Source organism: Lynx rufus, unplaced genomic scaffold (assembly GCF_022079265.1).
Source record: "Lynx rufus isolate CCGP_SWC_20201006 ecotype Redwood Valley unplaced genomic scaffold, mLynRuf1.p SCAF_22, whole genome shotgun sequence".
In the NCBI taxonomy this organism is placed as follows: Eukaryota; Metazoa; Chordata; class Mammalia; order Carnivora; family Felidae; genus Lynx; species Lynx rufus.
Window position 1 is genome coordinate 10613475 of NW_025814837.1, and position 22713 is coordinate 10636187.

At 36.8% G+C, this 22713-nt stretch overlaps 1 protein-coding gene across 2 annotated transcripts in view; it reads right to left on the reverse strand.

The window, feature by feature from the left end:
- Positions 1 to 15856, reverse strand: part of DSG1 (desmoglein 1) — a 34857-nt gene extending 19001 nt beyond the window's left edge. For both annotated transcript variants that reach the window (XM_047087007.1, XM_047087006.1), the window contains exons 1-6: positions 15809 to 15856; positions 6287 to 6322; positions 5900 to 6031; positions 4321 to 4476; positions 2093 to 2237; positions 62 to 228 (exon numbers count right to left, since the gene is read on the reverse strand). In XM_047087007.1, coding sequence (XP_046942963.1) covers positions 62 to 228; positions 2093 to 2237; positions 4321 to 4476; positions 5900 to 6031; positions 6287 to 6322; positions 15809 to 15856 — 684 coding nt within the window. The remainder of the gene's footprint in view (positions 1 to 61; positions 229 to 2092; positions 2238 to 4320; positions 4477 to 5899; positions 6032 to 6286; positions 6323 to 15808) is intronic.
- Between the last annotated feature and the right edge of the window lie 6857 nt (positions 15857 to 22713).

Genomic DNA, 22713 nt, shown 5'->3' on the forward strand with positions numbered 1-22713 from the left:
TTTTCTTCTTAGAGTCACTTCCTTGGAAACTAACAAACCAATCAAAGAAAAAGAATATTACCTCTCTGTCTAGAAAATTATTCATTGTTCGAATTTCTCCAGTGTTTCTATTGATAATAAACATTGGTGAATCAGAAGGTTCCTGTCTTATGATCTTGAAGGCTATTTTTGAATTCAAATTATTTGGTTCATCTGCATCAGTAGCATTGAGTCTCATCACCAGTGTATCTAGAAATCAAGAAAAATTGGTTGGGAATGGACAGTTTGCATTTTTGTTATAATACAGTATATTGCTTTTTTAACAAGTGTTAAAGTTGGTTGGTCCATATAAGGTATGCTCTACCATTTTCCCTGTCTACTTCAACAGCTTAGCTCCTTTCTAAACTTTTGCCTGTACAAAAAGATCACATTTTCCCAGGAACTTACACATTTCTGACAGTTAGAAAACAAAGATATGTTTTATTCTGTGTTTCCTTTTCATGTTCTAGTATTATCCTTTTTTTAAAGCCTACTGTGGTGAAACAAATGATATCAAGGCCAGACCAACTTTTTCCCAACTATAGAACTTACTAGCTATATAATCTTGGCTTCAGTGTCCACCTCTATAAATGGGGATCATAATAGTACTGTGTTCATGAGAGAATTAAACAGTTTAATGAGAAAAAATTATAGGAAGTTCCCATTGGCTGAGTTCTGTTTTGCATGGTCCTTAGTGAAGCGGTAAGTAACAAATAGGTTTAAAGAGATGCTTAACTACATACTTTGTCTTATCCCTTATCTTTGCCGTGAATCTTATAAACAGTTTTGATGAAGGACACTAGAGAAGGAAAAGCTGCCAGTGTTCATGAGCTAGAATTCTTCTTTACATTCAGTCTTTTTTAGCACAAGTGCCTTGTCTATAAACACAAATGTAAGAGATATCTCCCTTCTCACTGTGTGCACACACACGCACTTGCCTCTCAAGAATGGTACTAAGAAAAACAAACAGTGGATTTCGATTCCATTTTTCTTTTCTATATTGTGTGAATTTTTACAACAAACATTTTTAGAATGATATTTTACAAGGGATACCTATTCAAAGTATACGTATAGTATTTTAATAAATAAAAGTACACTGTAAGGATTTTTGGAATTTATAGTAAATTATACCACTCAAAGGTCAAAAGTAACTATGGTGAGTTGAAGTTTTGAATTTAAATGAGAAATCGTCACTGCTGTTTTAAATATATTTAGGACAATCTTCACTGGTGTGCTAGACAGTTAACTTTCCCAAGTGACTCAATATTTGGCAGTTAAAATGTTGCCATTTACAGTAATCCATGAGGAGGACATTATACCTTCAGATAGTCAAAACTCTTACAAATAAATGCTCTACCAAGTTTATAGGTTTTCTGGTGCCCCTTAACTAACACCACTTGGGACCATCAGCTTTCACTATGCATGGGGGGGCAAACAAGGTTAAGGTTATAGTACATTCCAAACACATAAAATAAGTAATTTGAGTAAAAAGCAAGGAAAACCTATATTTATGACATCATATATAAAAAGGGAAAACAAGTTTTGCTTTGTGTTTATTTACTGTCAACAAAAACTCTTGAAGATTGTGGTCACAAAATAGATGGCCTGGAAGTGATTTCTACTAACGACTTGAAAGTAGGTTAACAAAAAAAAAAAAAAAAAAAAAAAAAAAAAAAAGGCAGCATGAACAGAAGTGGATGAGATTTGCCCTTCAGAACAGCTGGGCTGGGAGGCTAAATTCTCCCAGTGCCCTTGCCACCACCGTACAAAGTACTTCTGGGATTTCTCCCAAGGGGTCTACAACTGAGCTGGTGCGTGAGTTACATGAGAAGACCCTTCTCATTTCTTTGGAGTTGTTCCTTGTGTGTGCCAGATTGGAGCTACTTCCATAGTTAAAGGGAAGCCATTATGGAGACTTCTTGTGCTTTTCTGTTCTGGTTGCTTTTCTATACTTAATCTTTTACATTCATAATGATGTAGTACCTTCACATAGTTTGGCCTCTCGTTGCTTGGCTGTGAAGAGTGATCTGGAAGTCAGTATATTCTTGTTTACTTCATAAAATGAATTACTTACTTGCATTAGAATTTTCTTCTATTTGTCCCAGAAAAGTAGACATAGAAAATACTGGAGGGTTGTCATTTATATCCAAAACCCTGACTCTGAGCTCGAGAGGCCTCTCTAAATCTTGACCCAGGGAATTCAGAGCCCGGCAATAGATCTAGGGGAGAAGATAAGAATAATTATTTGGCGCAACAGATACGTATTAAGTTTTTATTTTGTTTGGGCACTATGCTAGGTGTTGTGGGTAACCAAAAAAAAAAAAATAAGACCTATTATTTGCTACAGAAGGTAGATGCAAGCAGTAGTTAGAATCAATAAGGGGAGGCAAACACAAACTCAAAATACCATTTGAGAAAAGGTAACGTGATAAGTTATTTAGAAGAAGACTTAGCATACTGTAACATTATAGGGGGATGTAATTATTGAGAGAGATCTTGAAGGAGAATTTCAGCAAGTGGAACTGGGAATTGGCAAGATGTTCCAAGCAAAGGGTTTTATGTGAGGAAAGAAGCAGAGTAATGAAAATGCATTATTTGAAATTAGGAGTCAGGGCTATTGGCTTTGAGGATGGGGTAAAGGAGGCATCAAAGAAAGGGAGTATTCGGTAAGCTTAAGTGGTGACTATGTGGGTGTCTGTATTATTATTGTTGCTGCTGTTATTGTTATTACTCATATATGATGTGTACATAAGTATAATGGATGCTATTTTACCCATGTGGTATATCATATAAAAATGCATTGTGCTTCAAGAAAAGCTAATAGGTTGGCATGGTGACTCAGAGGTTTTGTGAGTAAACATTGTCAGAGGTAAGGCAGAGTATAGATTTGGAATAGAAGGCTAAGGAATTGAAATAGCCCAAGGAGTACAAACAGGCAGCGTGACTGAAAGCACAAACATCCATTACTATTTGAAGGTGTTTGGGCATATGGGTTGATGGGGATTTTTTAATGTTTATTTATTTATTTTGAGAGAGAGACAGAGTGCAAGGGAGCACGAGTGGGGGAGGGGCAGACAGAGGGAGAGAGAGAATCCCAAGCAGTCTCAGCACTGACAGCACAGAGCCCCTTGTGGGTCTCGATCTCACAAGCCATGAGATCATGACCTGAGCAGAAATCAAGTTGGACCCCAGGCACCCCTGGATCGAAGGGGCTTTAACCGAGCGAGCTTACAAGATCAAGGAAGGTTTTCTTTATTTCCTTTTTATTTTAAGTATTAACAAGTGTTGATCATGATGATAAATGGACATGGAAGCAGCCAATGGAGAAAGCAGAAGAGAGATGAAAACAAAGTTGATAGAATAAGGTTCTTGAAGAAACAGATAATTATGGAACAATGGATATCTTGGGGATAAACTCTGGGGAAAAAGCAGAAAATTAATTTTATTTTTGGATTTAATGCAGAACATTTCTGAGCTGGGGGAGAGAGAATTAATTGTGGGAATGTTTGACAGAAGGCTTCACACTTTTTAGCCAAGTTGGTCATCAGGTCAGCTGCTTAAAGTGCAAATGAGGCAGAGGGTTTGGACTTTTGTCCCAGCCACTCTCAAGAATGGAAGTGTGATTCAGTTAAGGATGGATTAGAATATTTCCAAAGCACGTTCTGAGCTCAGGTGAGACTGAGCAATGTGAATTTATAATAAAGTATGTTTATTCAGAAAAGGCTCCCTTAGTAACTCAAAAATAATCTCTCAGGATTGGAGTTAAAGAGAAGCAATTATTCTCAACTGAATTAAAGAAAAAGAAATCAGGGGGCACCTGGGTGGCTCAGTCAGTTAAGCGTCTGACTCAAGCTCCGGTCACGTCTCATAGTTTGTGAGTTCAATCCCGCGTCGGGCTCTGTGCTGACAGCCCAGAGCCTGGAGCCTGCTTCGGATTCTGTGTCTCCCTCTCTCTCTGTCCCTCCCCTGCTCTCATTCTGTCTTGCTCTCTCTCAAGAATAAATAAAAATATTAAAAAAATATTTAAAAAAAAGGAGTAAGAGTTAGGTACTTGCCCTCCCAAACAAATATTCTAGCTTGCCACTGGAGACAGACCAGAGGCTAACATTTTTGGTAAGGCATTTTATAAAGGCGTTTCTCCTAATCTTACTTTGGTTCCGTTGGGTCATGAGATGCTCATGAATTGAGACAATCAAAAATGTCTCATATTGGGATTCCTGAAATCAAATCAAATGATCTGAGCTTAAGGTATTCCAAAAATAATTTGAGCCTGAACGTATGTATTACATGGAGCCCACTTACAATGAAAAAAGGGGTGACCTCTCGATCAACTATGGATGTTATATTAATTTCACCAGTTTTTTGGTTAATAATGAAGATTCCATAAGGTGGCTGATCAATTCCTACTCCAGAGATGCGGTATGTAACTTGCTGGTTTGCAGCACAATCTGAGTGAATCTGCAGAGAGAGCACAGGTGAAAATATTACAGAGAGCAAAATAGAAAAGTGTTACGTTTGATAAACAACAGCCATCTTTCCCAAGAACTATTGAATGTGAGTACCTGTTTTCTTCTGGGAAATGCTGGAAATAGATATTTTTCTAGTTATAGCTATAGTATTTTCCATAATAACTGGCAGTGTAATAAAAGAAATTCAATTCCATTTCTACCAAATAAGAAAATAATAAAATATCACCTTAATAAATGCAGGACTATGCAGTCACCATTCATTCATTCATTCGTTCATTCATTCAACATTTACAATTGTCTGTGTTATTTTCAGGTTCTGTGCTAGCACTGGCTCTAGAGTAGGGAACTCCTTGCCCTCTCAAGGAGTTTAGCAATGTTGTCATCATATAACTTTGGTCTCCTGATTCAAAATGTTTTTTAAATGTAAAGTTTCAGAAGAGAATTTGAAGTAGATTTATGTAGGTAACAAGAGTTATCTGACGCTTTGTAGAAGTTCTTAATTCTGAAAATGGGGAGGATGTGATATCAGAAAAGTAAGGAGATCATCCCAAATAAATGACTTGTAGAAACTGGGATTCTTTCTTTGAAATAAAATATTATAGGATTCTATGCAACTCTAACTGGGGAGTCTGTATATCTATCTGAATGTGTGTATATTTGTATATGTGTTTATGTATGTATATATATTTTTGTCTGTGAATCTGTGTGTGGGGATGCATTTATGAGTGTGTGTGTGTGTGTGTGTCTTTGTACAAAGGAAGATATACAAGAGAATATGAAAGAGAGTGCATTGTGAATTCTTACTTAAAAAGCCAAAAGTAGGTATTCAATTCTAATCAATCAAGGCAGAAAGAATACACATTGAAATAGTCCCTCTGAGTATGCTGAGTGTTAAATTCATTATTTAAATCACTATATTTTTGGGGGCGCATTGTGGCTCAGTCAGTTAAGTGACTGATTTTGGCTCAGGTCATGATCTCATGGTTCATGGGTTTAAACCCCACTTGGGGCTCTGTGCTGACAACTCAGAGCCTGGAGCCTGCTTCCGATTCTGTGTCTCCCTGTCTCTCTGCCCCACCCCTGCTCGTGCTCTGTCTCTCAAAATAAATTAAAAATGTTAAAAAAAAATTTAAATCACTATATTTTTCTACCTAGAATTTGGGATAACATATGGTCACTTGTATTTATTTTACCAATGAGGTTAGTCAATGTTTGTTTACCCATGTGCCTAAATTTCTTAATTTATCCTTTTAGTGGTTCAGTTTTCATAATCTAAGTGACTATAATTCTGTTTTGTGTTATAACTTCTTGGTGATTTATATTCATAAAATATTTAAAAGGCATTTTCTTTTGAGCTTTAACCACCCCATCCATTCTGACTTTCGATTCTATGCTTTGGGGTGGATACTTACTTTGGCAATCGGGTTCCTCTTTGAATTGTCTTCACCTTCACGACAGGCTGCAGCGAACTTGATCCATTCACGTTTTTGCCTCCTGATTGAATGCCACTTGATGGTGCCATTTTTGGTGTTGTAATCTCTTACCTTGAATGGGCAGGATAAAGTAGTAGTATCTATTAACTTTTATTCAGAATTCTCATTCCGCTGAAGGTTTTGGAGGAGAGGGTATTGTAATATCAGAGAGGATGTTTAATTGGGAAAAATTTTTGATAATCTATTAATTTTAGCATAACATTCATTTTACTTATACGGGTGAATTTTCTTTGGAAAATATGTTGTGATTCCCAAACAATTTTCTCAATTTTTAATTTGGAAAAAAATAGATTTGCTGTATATTACCTGGATTCGAAATTCACTGTTAACTTCCACCACCACCTATAAGAAAACAATATAATCACAACAGTTAATTTTTAATTAAGTGCTTTATAATTCATGTTATCCAATCATTTAAAAAAATCAAACAAGTCTTGTGAGTCATTAGAATTATTTTATCATTCTGGATAGCAGATGGATCTTTCTTAACTCTCAGGTCTCGTGATGATACTGTGGATTCCTTTTCATTTTGTTTTTACTTTTCGGTTATGCTTTTCTTCTTTTTAATTTCTTTTATTTTTTAACCTCTTTTTCATTCTTCACCTACGCAGATACTCATTATCATATGAGCTAGGACATTGAACCCAGGAGGAGTGAGCGTTGGAAATTTAGGCTTTCTTAGTAAATCTTGTGCCTGAAAAGCTAGAGATACTCTAATGCTGTTCAGTGATATTCAACAGTAAGGTATGATACTTAAACTTTTGACTATAGTTTCAGGATCTAACTAGTCATAGATGGAATAGAAAAAAAAATGTTTTGGAGTGAAGAAAGGATATGAAACAAGAAGTATCTGAAAAGTTTCAGAATATTTGCTCCTTCACATTCTAATCCTAAATGGGAGATTTTCGAGTGTTTTTATTTTTATTTATTTTTTATTTTTAAAAAAGTCTTTATTTATTTTTGGGAGAGACAGAGAGAGACAGAGAGAGACAGAGAGAGAGAGAGAGAGAGAGAGAGTATGAGCAGGGGAGGGGCAGAGAGAGAGGGAGACAGAGAATCTGAAGCAGGCTCCAGGCTCTGAGCTGTCAGCACAGAGCCCAACGTGGGGCTCGAACTCACAGACAGTGAGATCATGACCTGAGCCAAGGAAGCTTAACCGACTGAGCCACCCAGGTGCCCCTCCAGTGTTTTTGAAAGTCTTAAGATGGTATATTTGCTTTGAGATATGAGAATAAATAGGCCTACGATAAAAGCAAAGAATTTCTTTCCTCTGTAAAATGAGTTCCTGTTTGATGTTTCATGCTAACACTAAAAAAAAAAAAAAAAAAAAAAAGAAGAAGAAGTGATATAAATGCATCCTCCCATAGCAAGAAGAAATTGCAGGCATTTGGGGACAAATTAGTGGGTAGCAGTTTCCATTAGTCTCTTCTTCAGATTTAAGCAATTTCCCTGTCCAACAAACAACTACTCAGGCAGAGCTCTGCCTCATTTTGGCTCTGGCCTCAATCGTTACATATGATTTGTAAGTGAAAGATCAGGATAATTTAAATTACTTTTCTCTAAAACACTAAAACATTTCTAAAAAGACAGACACTTATATATTAAGTTTAATATGTCAATATACTTAAGACATAGTAAAATACCTATCTAAAAACTTAGTGTATTTGAAGGCTAGTTGCATTTATTAAGTTTTAACTTGCACTTAGAGTCATTAAAGTTGGTGTAAACCCTTGTGTTTATTTCTCTCTAAATAAGAAATTTTCAACTTCTATTTCAATTTTTTCAGAATTGCAAAGTATGAAAATTATTATCACGATTAGATTTCATCTGTATCATTGATAAAAGAAATTATAGCTGTATTATAATATACTAATAATAGTATTTTTAAAATATAGTAAATTACTTTTTATAGTTTCAGTCTCACCAGTAGATAAAAATAAAATTTTGCTTTCTAAGTACCTGTTATTAAAAATTACTATAAATGATACTTCAGGAAAATATGTATTTTTTGGTTAATAAGAGTAGTGTAAAGAGATAATTTTTTATAGGACTGATATATTCATTGTGTATTATTTTTAATGTTTATTATTATCACTGTTACAATTCACTGAATGGTGACTAATTACTAGACAACATATTTAGAGAAATCCATGCATTCAATCTTCAGAAATACATGTGGTCAGTACTATAATTTAATTATCTCTATTTTACAGATGAGGAAATTGAGTTTTGGACATTAATTTATGGCTAAATTCCCTCCACAACAATTCAGCGTAAATTTGTGCTTGAGGTGTGGGTTTTACAATAAAATATAAGATAGCCTGTTCCAACTAAATTACTAAATACAACATACTGCAAAGAATTGACGTTACAACTTTGAGAAGTCAAAACATTCTGATTTTAATCTAATCTCATATTAGCCTTATGATTAGGAATATTTATGTATAATAATAACACTAATAATAGTGATTCTGGGCAGAAAAAAGTAGATGGACCAAATGGTTTGGACAAGTAACTGAAAAGTTAGTATAGAGTCCCTCGCGGGTGCAGAATTAAGATGATGTTACTTTTTGCTACCTGTGAACTCATGGGCACTCTTTTCTCTCTCATTTGTGGGTGTGGAATGGGGGTGTGGAGATGCCTTATTTGTCTATTTGCAAGCCTTTCCTTCATAGCTACAGAAGTGTGTAGGCATCTGTTATCTGTCTTGCACTTCCCTGACCACACTGCAGTGTCAGAGCCTACTGTTTGTTTTGGAGAACTATGCCAGATGACTAACAAACCTTCCAACTTTATGAAGCTGGGTCATTCTTTTTCCCATGAGAGGCAATTTAGGCAGAAGACCAAGTAGGTTTCACCATAGTGTCAGCCTCCCAATTGAATCAGTAATTAAAAAACTGCCAAGTCTGCTTAAAAATATGTTGTGTTGACATAGCCTTATTGTCTTTTGCTCAGTGTCTAGAATAAATGCTGAAACGAAGTCACTACTGGATGTTCAAAGGCAAAATAATGAGATAAAAAGAGCACTTGGTAGAGTCAGAAAGCTTTCAATGTACTTCCCAAATTCTCTAAGCCTTAGTTTTCTCATTTTTAAAATGACAGGGGTAGACTAAATTATATACAGTTACCTTTCCAGTTCTAACACTAAATCTCTGTGTGCAGTTGGAAAATATCAAAGTTTTTTGATCACGGAAAAGCCATGATAAAATTGTGGGTTTAAAAGATTACTCTGACCACAGGTGGTGGCAAGAGACAGGATTATAGGCCACAAGCAGTGGAGTGTTCCACATCAAATCAGGCCAGAGATGAGGAAGAGGGGAAGCCGAATAGGAGCAGTGGCAGTGGTAACGGACCAGAAAGATCAAGAGAGAGATTCCACACAGTTGAATTTGACAAGGTCTGAGAGTCAAGAGAAGGAAGAAGCTCAAATGATGGCCATTTAAAAAAATTTTTTTTTAACATTTATTTATTTTAAGAGACAGAGAGAGGCAGAGCATGAGCAGGGGAGGGGGAGAGAGAGAGATACAGAATCTGAAGCAGGCTCCAGGCTCTGAGCTGTTTGTTAGCACAGAGCCTGACACGGGGCTCGAACTCACAAACTGCCAAGACCATGGCCTGAGCTGAAGTCGGACACTCAACTGACAGAGCCACCAGGCGCCGCCCCCACCCAAATGATGGCCATTTTAAACCAAGAGATGAGGGGCAAGGCAGTTGCAGAATTTATCAGGTTAGAATACATTGATTTTGAGATGCTAGAGAAATGGCCGGATGAAGGTGCTTAGCAATTTGATATACGTATCAGCACCATGAACAGTAGTTCAGGCCTCATACACAGATTTGAGGGACATCTGCTTGGGTAGGGCAGTTTAAATCATGGGAGAATTTGAAGACCCAAAGGAGGAAATACAACAAAGAAACAGCCTGTGGCTGAGCGTGAAACTAGGGGAATTCCTACATTGATGGAATAGGGAACAGTGACAGAAACAAGTGACAAAGGAAAAGAGAAGAGAAGTAGCCAAAGAAATGGGAAGAAAATATAATGCAGTGTCACAGATGTCAAAGGAAGAGAGAAATGAAGAAGAGATCGGATGTGAACAAGTGTCAGGTGGCATAAAAGACTTGAGCAAAGTGGATCCTGAGAATGCCTGTGACCTTCAGGAGAATCCTTCCGGCTGGATGGAACAGGTCCCTCCTGACTGAAAGGATTAGGGAATAAGATGGAGGGGAAGAGAACGTAAAGATGGCCACTTTCCTGGGTGATTTGTTTATAAAAGGAAACAAAAATGGTATCATAGAATTAGATGTGGTGTCCAAGGAAATATTCTGGGAGAGGGAGAAATGGATTTTTGAAGGTGAAGAAAATAGATTTTGATTTGAGAGAGAGGTTCAAAAATAAATTAGTTGGTAGAAGTGTAATGGAGAGAGCAGGAGGGAATAGGCAAAAAAAAGGGCTCTGAACACAGACGAAGGAAGAGACGAAGGAAGAGAAAAGATCAGAGATTAAAATCAATAGACTATGAGAGGAAGTTAAAGAAAATCGTCTGATTGATCTAGACCTTGTCCACACAGTAAGGATAAGGTGGTTTTCTGTCAGAGTACTTTGGATTCCTAAATAAATTGGAAATATGCGCTGTGGAGGCTTGCGATGGAAATTCACTTAGAAATGAATACATTTTTAGTTTTCTTCTTTTGATAGTGAGGTTTACATTTCTTTGCAAATAATAAAATGGTCTTGAAAGTATTAAGTGATTTCTACAAGGAAACCTCTCATATATAATAATTGGGAGGTTGTCTTCCACAGCCACTTGTTAGTCATTAAGTATGAACTGCTAATGTATTGGATAACTGTATATTACATCCCAAGGATGAACCTGAGACAAAGCTAAAATATAATAATTTGCTTCTTTCGAAAAACCTCCTCTTGTGTCTTTGTATTACTATCAGTTTGGAGTTGACAACACCTTGATAGGTTGATTTCTCTTATTTGTTCATTGGTTTATTTATTTATTTGACAAATTTGTATCGAATGTATATTATGGGGATCCAAGGCTGGATTAAGTCTTTTAAAGGGCATAAGCTCTAAAAATACGATAGTAAACTTTAGGTGAAATGTAAAGTAAATGTAATAAAACACCATAGAAATAAGTGTTGGGGAAATTCAACCTGATTGTTTCCATGTTTAATTTCTTGATTTTTTTGGAATGTGTAGGGAAAGAAAAATATCAATTATCCCACAAATGCCTTTGGATGCTCTTGCTTTGTGTAATTGAACGTCTGTTGAGCAATCTTGCATTATGGTGCAAGGGCACTATGAAGGATCCAAAAGTAAATCAGACACAGAATCTGCCCTCAAATAACTTACAGTCAGGTAGTTTTATGAGCAACAGGCAGCCATTAATTTGTGGAGATGTGGTTTTTCATTAGGCAAGTATAAAAGGCTGCACCCTATTCTCCTAGACCAACTGAGAATATAAATCAGCAGCCAATGGCACTTAAACTAATTCGACCTGCCTAAATCCATTAAAGGAATTTGCATAGCAAGCATAACCAACAAGAGTGGCCTGTCCCAGCACTCTGCAAGGGCGTTCCCTCACTGATGGAGGCATAATAAATAACTACAGTGATGAGCATACTTTCTGCCTTTTCGTTAGGCAATGCGTGTTTGGACATGGGAATACTCAGCACCAATGTCCTTGAAGAATGTAGAGTGGACAGAGTTATCAGAAACTAAGTACTCTGGGTATACACAAGAGTGTTTTTTTCTATATTCATAAGACTTATTAAATAGGTGGATCTTGTCCCTTGCGGGCCAAACCTTCAAATTTATTGAGACGGCATTCTCGGTGCTTCAGGTTCTTCTGTTACCTAAATCAGGCATGGCAAAATGTTTATCTTCTCTGGCAACTCAAACTAATTAAATGATGATAAATTTGTAGTCCCTGTTTTCTTTTTTTTTTTTTTCAACGTTTATTTATTTTTGGGACAGACAGAGACAGAGCATGAACGGGGGAGGGGCAGAGAGAGAGGGAGACACAGAATCGGAAACCATCAGCCCAGAGCCCGATGCGGGGCTCGAACTCACGGACCACGAGATCGTGACCTGGCTGAAGTCGGACGCTTAACCGACTGCGCCACCCAGGAGCCCCTGTAGTCCCTGTTTTCACAAAGGTACAAGAAGACTCTGATCCTAAATCCACAGTCAAGAACACTGTGTAAATGGAAATTATTTTCCTTAAATAGAATTTGTAAATCTTACTGAGCAGGTGAACAGAAATATTTCCATTTTCTATAAAATATTTTACTGATGTACAATTATCTATAATATATATCACTGTAAATCACTATATGCACAAGAAAGCATGAAGAATCCTCTCTTTTGCTTGTCTTCTGTTTGGTCTGTACTAGTTTGTTAATCCTTCTCTTGCTTTATGCATCAGTGAACACAATTACGGGAATTGAAGATGTCCAGTTCAAATAAGTTGATGAACTATGTAATAAAATATGTATTGTTTTCTGTGTATTTTAGCCTGTGCTGAGAAATACTCTGAAAAACTCCTGCTTATATTCCAAATGATTTCAGCTAAGTTCAACTTGTGGAGCAGGGTTATCAGGTGGTCAGAGGTTTTCTTTTGAAAGGAAATAGTAACCATGGAAAGAGCAGCAGCCAGGCTGTTATTATAAGCTGTGCAAATTGGGTTATTCTTGGTAATTGATAAAGATAGGCTTACTTGTTCTTTGAGTGTGAGTTGCAGAAGTTTTGCCTCTATAGAATTTGACACCTTGAGATTTGTATTGATTTGTGTTGACTAATTGAATCTGGCAAAGTTGCAAGTAATTTTCAGAAATCATTAGAACTATAGAAAGTCTACTGGTTCTATTTTACTTTCCTACAGTGGCTCTGCCATACATTTTCTTATTGTCACAACCATTCACAGAGATCTCTTGTATTTGGTACATAGGCAACATTGTTCTCTAGCCTAGAATATATTCCATATACCTCCCCCTCCCCCCCCCAACAATGCACTAACTTCATGGAAAAAGAAAAGAAAGAACAATAAATGAGGGGTCAATAGCATTTCTTTGGCTTGCAGAATGTTAACAGGTATAAGCCATTGCCTGTCTAGGCGGCTTGTCTAAATAATGGAATAGTGGTGTGGCAGTCTTGCTTGTTGTAAGAGCAGATTCATCAGCTTTCTTCTCCCTGATGTAACCCACTAATCTGAACAAGATCTGAAACGTTCAGGTATATTAAACAGACTATGCAAAATACACATAAACAGATGGTTGCTCAGCTCACAAATGGATTTGCATTAAATATATTGCCTGTTTAAACGTCTTAAAGATTTTGGGGCACCTGGGTGGCTCAGTCGGTTAAGCGTCCAACTTCGGCTTGGGTCACGATCTCTGTTTGTGAGTTCGAGTCCTGCATTGCGCTTTGTACTGACAGCTCAGAGCCTGGAGCCTGCTTTGGATTCTGTCTCCCTCTCTCTCTGCCCCTCCCCCACTCATAGTCTGTCTCTCTCAAAAATAAATAAACATTAAAAAATGTCTTAAAAGCTTTTTAAAATTGCCTAAGTATGCTCTCTACTGTAGATTTTTACTTATTCTAGACTTTGAGTGGAGAAGAATAAAGACCTCACATAGATTTTTTTCCTTTCTTTTTTTTTTTCTTTTTTTTTTTTCCGGTGAGAGCCTACATTCATAGTGAGGCTAGCCATAAGCTAAGTAGAAGAATTTGCTATCAAGTAGTTAATTTTCAGGGGAAAAAAAAAGTATTTTGTAGCAGAAATAGATTGTATAACTACAAAGGATATTTGTCCAGATCATCTGGTAAAATCTGCAGTAAGAATAAATTATGATTTTTCAAACCCTAGAAAGCAAAATGTTTTGCCAGAAAAGTTACAAAAACAGGAAAAAGAAATGTTTTAATTCATTATGCAGTAAGTTCTTTGAGAAATACGTCTCATAAGACAAATGAGAAATTTGTGACTGATTCCAAGGTAAAATATAGCAACAAACAAACAATCCACAAAGAAAAAAACAAAACTATCCAAATTCAGAAAATAAAGCACAAATGTCCAGAAACGTCTCTACAAAGAAGAAAGGTCAATGAGGATACATGATTTTGATAAAATGATACATTTTACTGAAGAATGACTAATTAGAGAATGACTGTTTAAAGGAGTTTCATAGGATGTAATTAATTAGAAATAATCATAAAAATAAAGAAATAAGGTATATTATGCATTAAATGAAAGCACATAAGCATCTGAATAAACTAATCAAATTAAACTGTAATAGGCCTTAATGGATCAGATTTAAATGAAATTAAAAATAAAAATATTTGAGGGGCGCCTGAGTGGATCAGTCGGTTAAGCATTTCAGTTCGGCTCAGGTTATGATCTCAGAGTTCATGAGTTTGAGCCCCACATTGGGCTCTGTGCTGATAGCTCAGAGCCTGGAACCTGTTTCGGATTCTGTGCCTCCCTCTCTCTCTCTGCCCCTCCCCCACTCACGCTGTCTCTCAAAAATGAATAGTCACCAGCAAAAATTTAAAAATAAACAAAAAATAAAAACATTTGATTACTCGGCAATACACAGATGCTCCTATACAAGTGCTCATTAATCCTTACTCACCCCAAATTATATTAACTGATCCTAAAGATCTATTAAAAATTCCATGGAATAGGGCTAGTCTTCGAAGGGCAGCTTGGAAATAAAGCTACCAGCTTATTGATGCTTATTCGTAACAAATCCACTGCTATGACCGTTTTTACTTAATAAACTGAATTCAGACCAACTGGCATGTTTGAATCTAAGGTCTGACTTGTTATTGTAGAAACCCAACAATCCAGTTCAAAACTTAAGCAAGTAGAAACAAATATGACCCACAGGACTATATGCTGCCAAATTGGAGGGTGATTTGCCTGGCACTTGCCTCTTTGGATAACATTAACCTTCCTGTGAGAAAGACTCTGATTTTAAAATTCCCAACAGAAGTGAAATTGGATGCAGCAACTCAGTGTTATCTTTATTATCTCTAAAAAGAGAAAATTAATGATGTGTAAGGGAGACGGTGATAAAACATCTCATTACATTTGTCTGACCATCAAACACAACTTTCATATCACAGTCATTGCTGATTTTCCAGTAGTAAGAACCAGTATCATAATAATTATACTCACTCCTTAATTATAGCTATTCCTTCACTTATTATATCATCTACAAATCTCCCATATTGTCATGGTTTTTGACATTAAAAAATGTTTTAAATAAATCATAGCTTAGCAGTGTGGGGCTTTTGATATTAGTGATATGAATCCCAAACATATCTGGAACCAATGAGACAGTTTGGATTGTGAGGCCAGTCGCAAATTGCTATGCTTTTTAATTTATATGTATCCTATTTTTATAGTGAATTTGCCAGCAGAGTTACCCAAAGAATGGAAAAATGTTTAGGGTAAAAATCAGGACACACCTGTGATATTAGCTTAAGAGCCCCCCTGCAAAAAGGAATTTGAACAACCAAATGCTATCAAGCAGCGATGAGACTTCCCCAAATTCAGTATTTTCCCGGCATGACTTAGCACTGACTTCAGTATCAGAGATGTGATAGGGTGAGTTGACACTGATGCATTAATATGCTCGAGTCTTCAATTAAGGAGAGAAACACTATTTAAAAATCTAGTTCATAAAATCACCTTGTCATTAACATAAACTTTTAATGGGTTTAGGTTAGAAAGAACACTAAATAACACTTTCTAAAAAAGTTCTCACTTGTTCACAATGAGCATGATTATGAGGTTTTTTTTAACAGAATCCACTTACCAGAAAAATGAACAGCACTGCAGCTGTTCTAACAAAGTGCCAGTCCATTGCAGCTGGGTTCTCTTACATCCAAGACCAAGGGAGTTTTGTTTGTTCTTCTCTGTTCTTTTTCTTTCTCCCACTCAGCTGGTGTCTGATTAAAATAATTTCTCAGTAGATGTTCTTACATGCAGGCTTTGAGGTGTTTCTGCCTTCTCTGGGAGAAGAGCTGAAGGTACGTATAACCAGTCTAGATCCCCACCCTAAAAACTTGGGCTGGTCTCACTGAAATGCTTGACAAGATCATCCTTGCTCCCAGGTAAAAGCTTAGGGACACACCCTTCTTCCAGTTGAAAGGCAACTCTCTGTGGGGCTGGAAGATTCACTTCTTTAATGAAGGTTTTCAGTGTCAAGCATCTAAAATGATCAGACGTGTGGAGAGTTATACACTTGATAGGAGCTTTCCCTGTGCTTTATTTATAAGCTGTTTAAGCTTCTCTCTTAAACAGGCAAGTGTAGTCTGGATGCTGATATTATTCAAAAAGGATTATCTGGTTCAGACTAATAATAGTAAGAACCTTCAGGTCAGAGTCAAAAATCATAAACTTTCCATTTCAGTGGATGTTAGAAAATATTCAGTCATTTTTTTAAGTTATTGTAAAAGAAACAGAAAATTTGCTGATGTTAAGAGTGAGGACTTTTTTAAAAAGTGTTAATCCAAACAAGCAAAACTATGATACTTACTGTTATAAGGTCCTCTGCATATGTCACAGTTCCCTTTAAGCAGACAGCTGGAGTCCAGGAAGCCTCTCTTTTCTCTCTAACCGAGTGTCTTCTCTCCTCAAGTACTTTTCCTTTTTTAAGGTTCTGCCCTTATCAAATGTAGCAAAACAAAATTTAAAATATCTCTAAGCCAGATTAAATGTAAAAACCAAGACCACCAATTAAAATCTTGTCAATAGTTTTACAAATGAATATCACTGCCTGAAATGCTAATGAAAATCCAGAGAGAGCTGCTCTGCAGGTGAGGTGGGTGAAAAGTCAATGACGAGTCCCAAGCACAGAGCCAAGAATCTGGATAGTGAGCCAATTAGAACATGGGGAATACACTGAAGAAATGGCTGCCCACACATGCAAATGGGAGACTGAAGGCAGCCCTGGAATTTATGAAAATAGTGACTCTCACAGGGCAACGCTGAAAGTGTTCTTGGGTTATGCTCTCTTCACCTGGTAGTGTATAGCATACACATCGTGAGTGGTGGGAAATCTTGAAATGGCAGTGTGGAACAAAAGATCCAGCTGAGAAGATGTTGATTATGGTCAGAAAGACACAAAGCATATCTCAGAAAGAGAGGATATCTCTGAGGGTCCGAGGCTCTACCAAATGCAGTCATTTCACTACAGATGTGTGGCAAAGAAGGTCCCTCAATGGTGGTTTGAAATTTCATGCCATTCCTCATGGAGCTTAGAGAGAAGGAAATGCAATGCCTGTATGTAGTTTCAGTGAATAAGAATGCTAATGATAAGAATTGATCGTTATGAATAAATGAAACAAGAGGAATAGTCTCAGGCCAAATTTCTCTTAGGGGAGTAAGATAGAATGTGAGTGTTGACCTATGACTTAGTCTGAGCAAGATATTAGTAGTAGGACTGTATGACTGTGAATGACTGAAAACTCACTGAGCACCAGAGATGAGAGGATCTTCTCTTTCACCTTTTCGGTGGCAAGTGAATGTTCTATCCACCTTGAATTTTGGGCATGGTGCTAGGCTATGCACAGGCCCTCTTCATCCATTGAATGCCCTTTCCCCAGGCCCAACCCTGGCTCCACCCCTAACTCAAAGCCCTACTCCCAGAGTCCCAGGCACCTAGAGCCTTTGTCGGCAGCGATCTCTCCAGCAGCTCTCTGGAGAGGAGGTGTGACAGAACCTTAATGTTGCAGAGCAGTGGCTATCCTGACTGTCCCATGAGAACTAGTAACATTAAGCACAAGTAGGAAAGGGAGTTTATGAATCATCATTCCTCCTTCTTCACTTCACATTCCTGCCTTTTCCTCTTTCCTACTATCTTCATCTCCTTAGAACGGTGTTGTCTAATAGAACTTTCTGAAACGTGGAAGGGAGTGTTCTCTATCTGTGCTATCCAGTGCAGTAGTCACTAACCATCTGTGGCTACTGAGCATTTGAGATGTAGCTAATATGACTGAATTTTTAACTTCATTTAATAGCTAATTTAAGTTTAAATAACCACATGTGGCCAGTGGTTAACATATTGCACAGTGTAGAGAGGTGAGAGCATCATTGCTTTTATTATCTTTTGTCTCGTCCTAAGCCTTAATGCTTGTTCTTTAGAAATTTAACTCCCTTTAATTAAATCTGCTATATTCCTTTTCTCATATGGGAGACTTCTAGCTTTCTGAGTTTCCATTTAATGCCTTTTGCTTCCCTTTCCTTTATGAACTCTTGTTATGTGAGTTTACCCAGTCCCTTTTCCTCCTTAGTGATCCTATTTCTTGATGACAATGAGTTAAGATACTCTAAAACACAGTCAACACAAACCCCTCCCATTTCTATATTCACATTTTCTCAATTATTTCTTCCAGCCACTTTATCTGTGATTTCATATCACACTGTCACATAACATTGCTACACAAGTTGGTTTCTGGTCTCACCAGACCCTGTTTCTATCTGAATATTGGTTAGTGTGGGAGTTACCACATATATACCAACAGTTCTTGTTTCTAGAAATTTTACGAAATTTGGGGTAATTTCTGTATTTGGAATTTCCCTGAGAAGCTGACAGATTTTTCTGAAAGGGATCAAAGTTCTCCTGGGAAGGGATTTTCCTCTCTCTCATGAGGCACTGCAAACTCTAGAATGTCTTGTTAAGTGCCTACTTTGTCTATTTGTTCACAGTTTGAGATACTGTAATACCTTCTTGAAAGACAAAATAATCAGCATCTTTCACTAAAGGTGATGGATTCTATGAATCTAGAATGTCTTAAGCCTAATTAAAGTAACTGACCATTCTATCCCCCTTCATATACATAATACCCATAGCATGGATTCATATATTTCAGAGAAACCCTATGAAATATGCTTTGATGTCATATGTGGAACTCTGCTTTCATATATGTGTCGAATTACCCTAATCAGCTCCACAAATTGTTTAAAAAAATAAGGGAAATAAAATAAATCTTAAAAATAGAGAAATTGAGGTAACTATATTAAGGATACTATAAACAAAAATGTTTGTATTTGTCTCTATATTAATGTTCCTTTGAGATGTATTGATTTCAGATCTTGTTCACATTTTTTAAAATCACAGTATTTCTCAGTAAGTCACACGAAAGTCTGGGGGGATGGAGGCTGCTATTATTTTTTTTAAAGCTATTTATTTTTAAGAGAAAAAGCGTGCAACAGAGAAAGAGGAAGACATAGAATCCCAAGCAGGCTCAGCACTGTCAGCACAGAGCCTGACGTGGGGCTTGAACCCACGAGCTGTGAGATCATGCCCTGAGCTGAAACCAAGAGTCGGATGCTTAACTGACTGAGCCACCCAGGTGCCCTTGGAGGCTGCTGTTTAGATTAAAAGATACTTTTCTTTTAATATGTAACAACCAAATATAATGTCTGACCCTTCATTAGATCCCTGATTTGAACAAAACAGCTATAGAAATAACTTTGGAGATATTTGGCAAAATTTAAATATAGACAGGGAATTATTATACATTTTATTAGGCTATGTAGTAATATGTCTTTATTTTTAAAGACACTGCTAAATTATGCATGGGCAAAACTGGTGACAAAAATTTTCCTTATGGTACAGGTGCCTAGGTGGCACATTCGGTTAAGTGTCTAACCCTGGATTTCGCCTCAGGTCATGATCTCATGGTTCGTGAGTTCCAGCCCCGAGTTGGGCTCCACGCTATCAGTGCAGAGCCTGCTTGGGATTTTCTCTCCCTCTCTCTCTGCCCCTCCACAGCTTGTGCACTCTCTCTCTCTCGCACACAAAATGAATACATAAACTTAAAAAGAAAAGAAATTTTCCTTACGGTAATTTAGCAATAACATAGGGTGAATGTGGCAAAATGTTAATTGTTAAATCTAAATAATAGTATATGGTTTTCTCTTTGATTTTCTGTATATTTGAAAATTTTCATAGTGACATTAAAATAATGGTTTGAAGTAGGTGTTGACAAATTATAGCCATGGGCCAAATTGGTCCCACTGCCTTTTTTCTTATTTTATTGAAAAAAATTGCTTACTTGCTTATGTATTGTCTGTGGTTACTTTTCCTCTGTTGCAGCAGAATTGAGTAGTTAGGACAGAGTGGCCTGCAAACCCTAAAATAACTACTTATCTGGCTTTTTACACAAGTTTTCTGACCCCTGCACTAGGTGAACAGATTATAATTTGTAATACAAAATATGACTCATTAGTAAATTAGTTGTCTTAGGAGAATCCACAAAGTTGATTCGAAGTGCATGAGCAGAAATCCTGACTGGAAGTAACCACCAACGTTAATGCAGTTAATCACCGAGGAAAAGATACATCTTTATAATAGAAATATATTTTTAGTTTTATGTTTTCAGAAAGACTGTTTAATTGCCTAGAATAATCTATGGCCCAACTCTTCCGCCTTTCTTTTAAACCAGATTTAAGGAAAATCTTAATTTTATTTTTTTCTAGTCAATTCTAGAATAAGAATTTGATAGCATCACATCTTAAGGTATTTTTCTCTATATAGAAAGAATGTTCATGAACAGGGAAAAAAAATCAGATGATTTTGAGGTCCTTGGGATGTATCTTAAAACTTAAATATTTTATGATAAAATAACAGTGGTTAGAGAGTAAGCTATTATTAAAAAATTAAAAAAATAATTTTAATTGTGCATCCACTTCATTTTCATTGCTATGCTAGGCATTGTGGAACATTCAAAATCATTTTGAACTTTGCCTTACAGAGGTTACTCTGTAGCTGCAAACATACTGAAATAGAACTATTGTTACTCTTTTCTGGAAGGCTTTCTTACTCACATACCTGTATATATTGGCTACCACCCCTGTGGACTGTTTGGATTTCATGTCCAAGTTCAGTCCTTCATTTTACTTACAGTAAATTATCATCAGGACAGTTCTACGACACACACACACACACACACACACACACACATGCATATATACACACACACACACACGCATATATATATATATTTTTTTTTTTCTACTACATGCTTTGACTATACTAGGAACTGGGGTTACAAAGATGAATATCCCATGGTTCTTGCCCTCACATGGCTCCAGGCTAGCTGGAATGGGAAAGACAACAGATTTTCCCCCGACTTGCTAAATAGAAACAAACCTGGGGCACATTGGGAACCCTTAGCCCTGTTTTGTTGGAGATGATGTTGGAGAAATCTTACAATGTTAAAGACTACACCTGTATGACATAATAAAGTTGATTTTTATTTATTTTTTTATTTTATTATTTATTTTTTTTAATTTTTATTTATTTTTGAGATAGAGAAAGAGCATGAATGGGGGAGGGTCAGAGAGAGGGAGACACAGAATCTGAAGTGGGCTCCAGACTCTGAGCTGTCAGCACAGAGCCCGACGCGGGGCTCGAACTCACGGACTGTGAGATCATGACCTGAGCCAAAGTCGGATGCCTAACCGACTGAGCCACCCAGGCGCCCCTAAAGTTGATTTTTAAAATTCTTGATTTCTTCTTTTCAATTCATGTTATATTTTCAAATTTATATCTCCTTTTGATTCAATGTTGCCTTTCTGTCTTCATTTCTGCTGTAGACCCTCTCCAGGCCCTCTTCACATGGCGTTCTGTGCCACACTTCTAATGGTATGTCTGCACTTGCCCTTTTAATACATATTGCATTCATTTTCCAGAATAGTGTTTCTGAAACATTGTTCTCCTTATGTCACACCTCTTTTAAAAAACTCTCATAAATTCATATTTCCTTCCAGATAAAAATGTCTTCATATTGGAACCCCTTGGCAGCAAATTTATGTCTCCAGGTTATTTATTATTTTTGGTGTAAACAAAGTACAGTCACTCTGCACATTCTTTACATTTTCCACCATTCTTTTCATTTTTGAAGACCCTGCTTTTGATGATAGTGGTATTAATATGTTTCAGGATAATATACTGATTGAAATTTATCTAGAGTATTTTCCATTTAGGGGTGTGTATACAGTCTATGAGTACATTAAAAGTTTACTTTGTCATTTTCAGAAACTTTTGGTGACTGTAGTTTTCAAAATTCAATTCTACCAATATTTCTTGAGGCCTACTAGGTACTATGCTGACTGTCAGGAGAGATAAAAATAGGTAATAGAACTTTCTATCTTTAAGAAGGCTATAACTTTGACTGGATCTCAAAAGGAGTGATGGGGCTTGTCTTGTCTCTATGACAAGACACATTGATGTATGTGCTGTAGGAAAGGTCTGTAGCATTTTATGAGCCCTGACAAAAAGGAGATAATTTCTACATTAAGGGAATTGGAGAACTCGTCATGGAAGAGGTATAACTTGAAATTTTCGGTTGAATACATTCTTAACAAATGGAGACGTAGCTGGGAAAGAAAGTAGAGGGGAACATGCATTTTTCCGGCCAAAATGGAATAAAATTGGACCTATGTGGACTATTTGTGAGAGGTAGCAGGGCTTATGTGTTAACAGAATGTGGAAGACTTTAAATGCCCTGCTCAGGTATTTGGATGATCTTCTATGGCAAAGAACTACTGTGGGCTTTGAGCAAGGTATGGACAAAAGTCATACCTGCTTTGGGAATTTGTCCTGGAACTGTTGGAATGGATAGAGAAGAGACACCAGAGAAAGGTGAATTTGGAGGCCACCATAATAGTTTAAGTGATGAACCTGAAATAGTTTGGTTTCAGTAGGAAAGG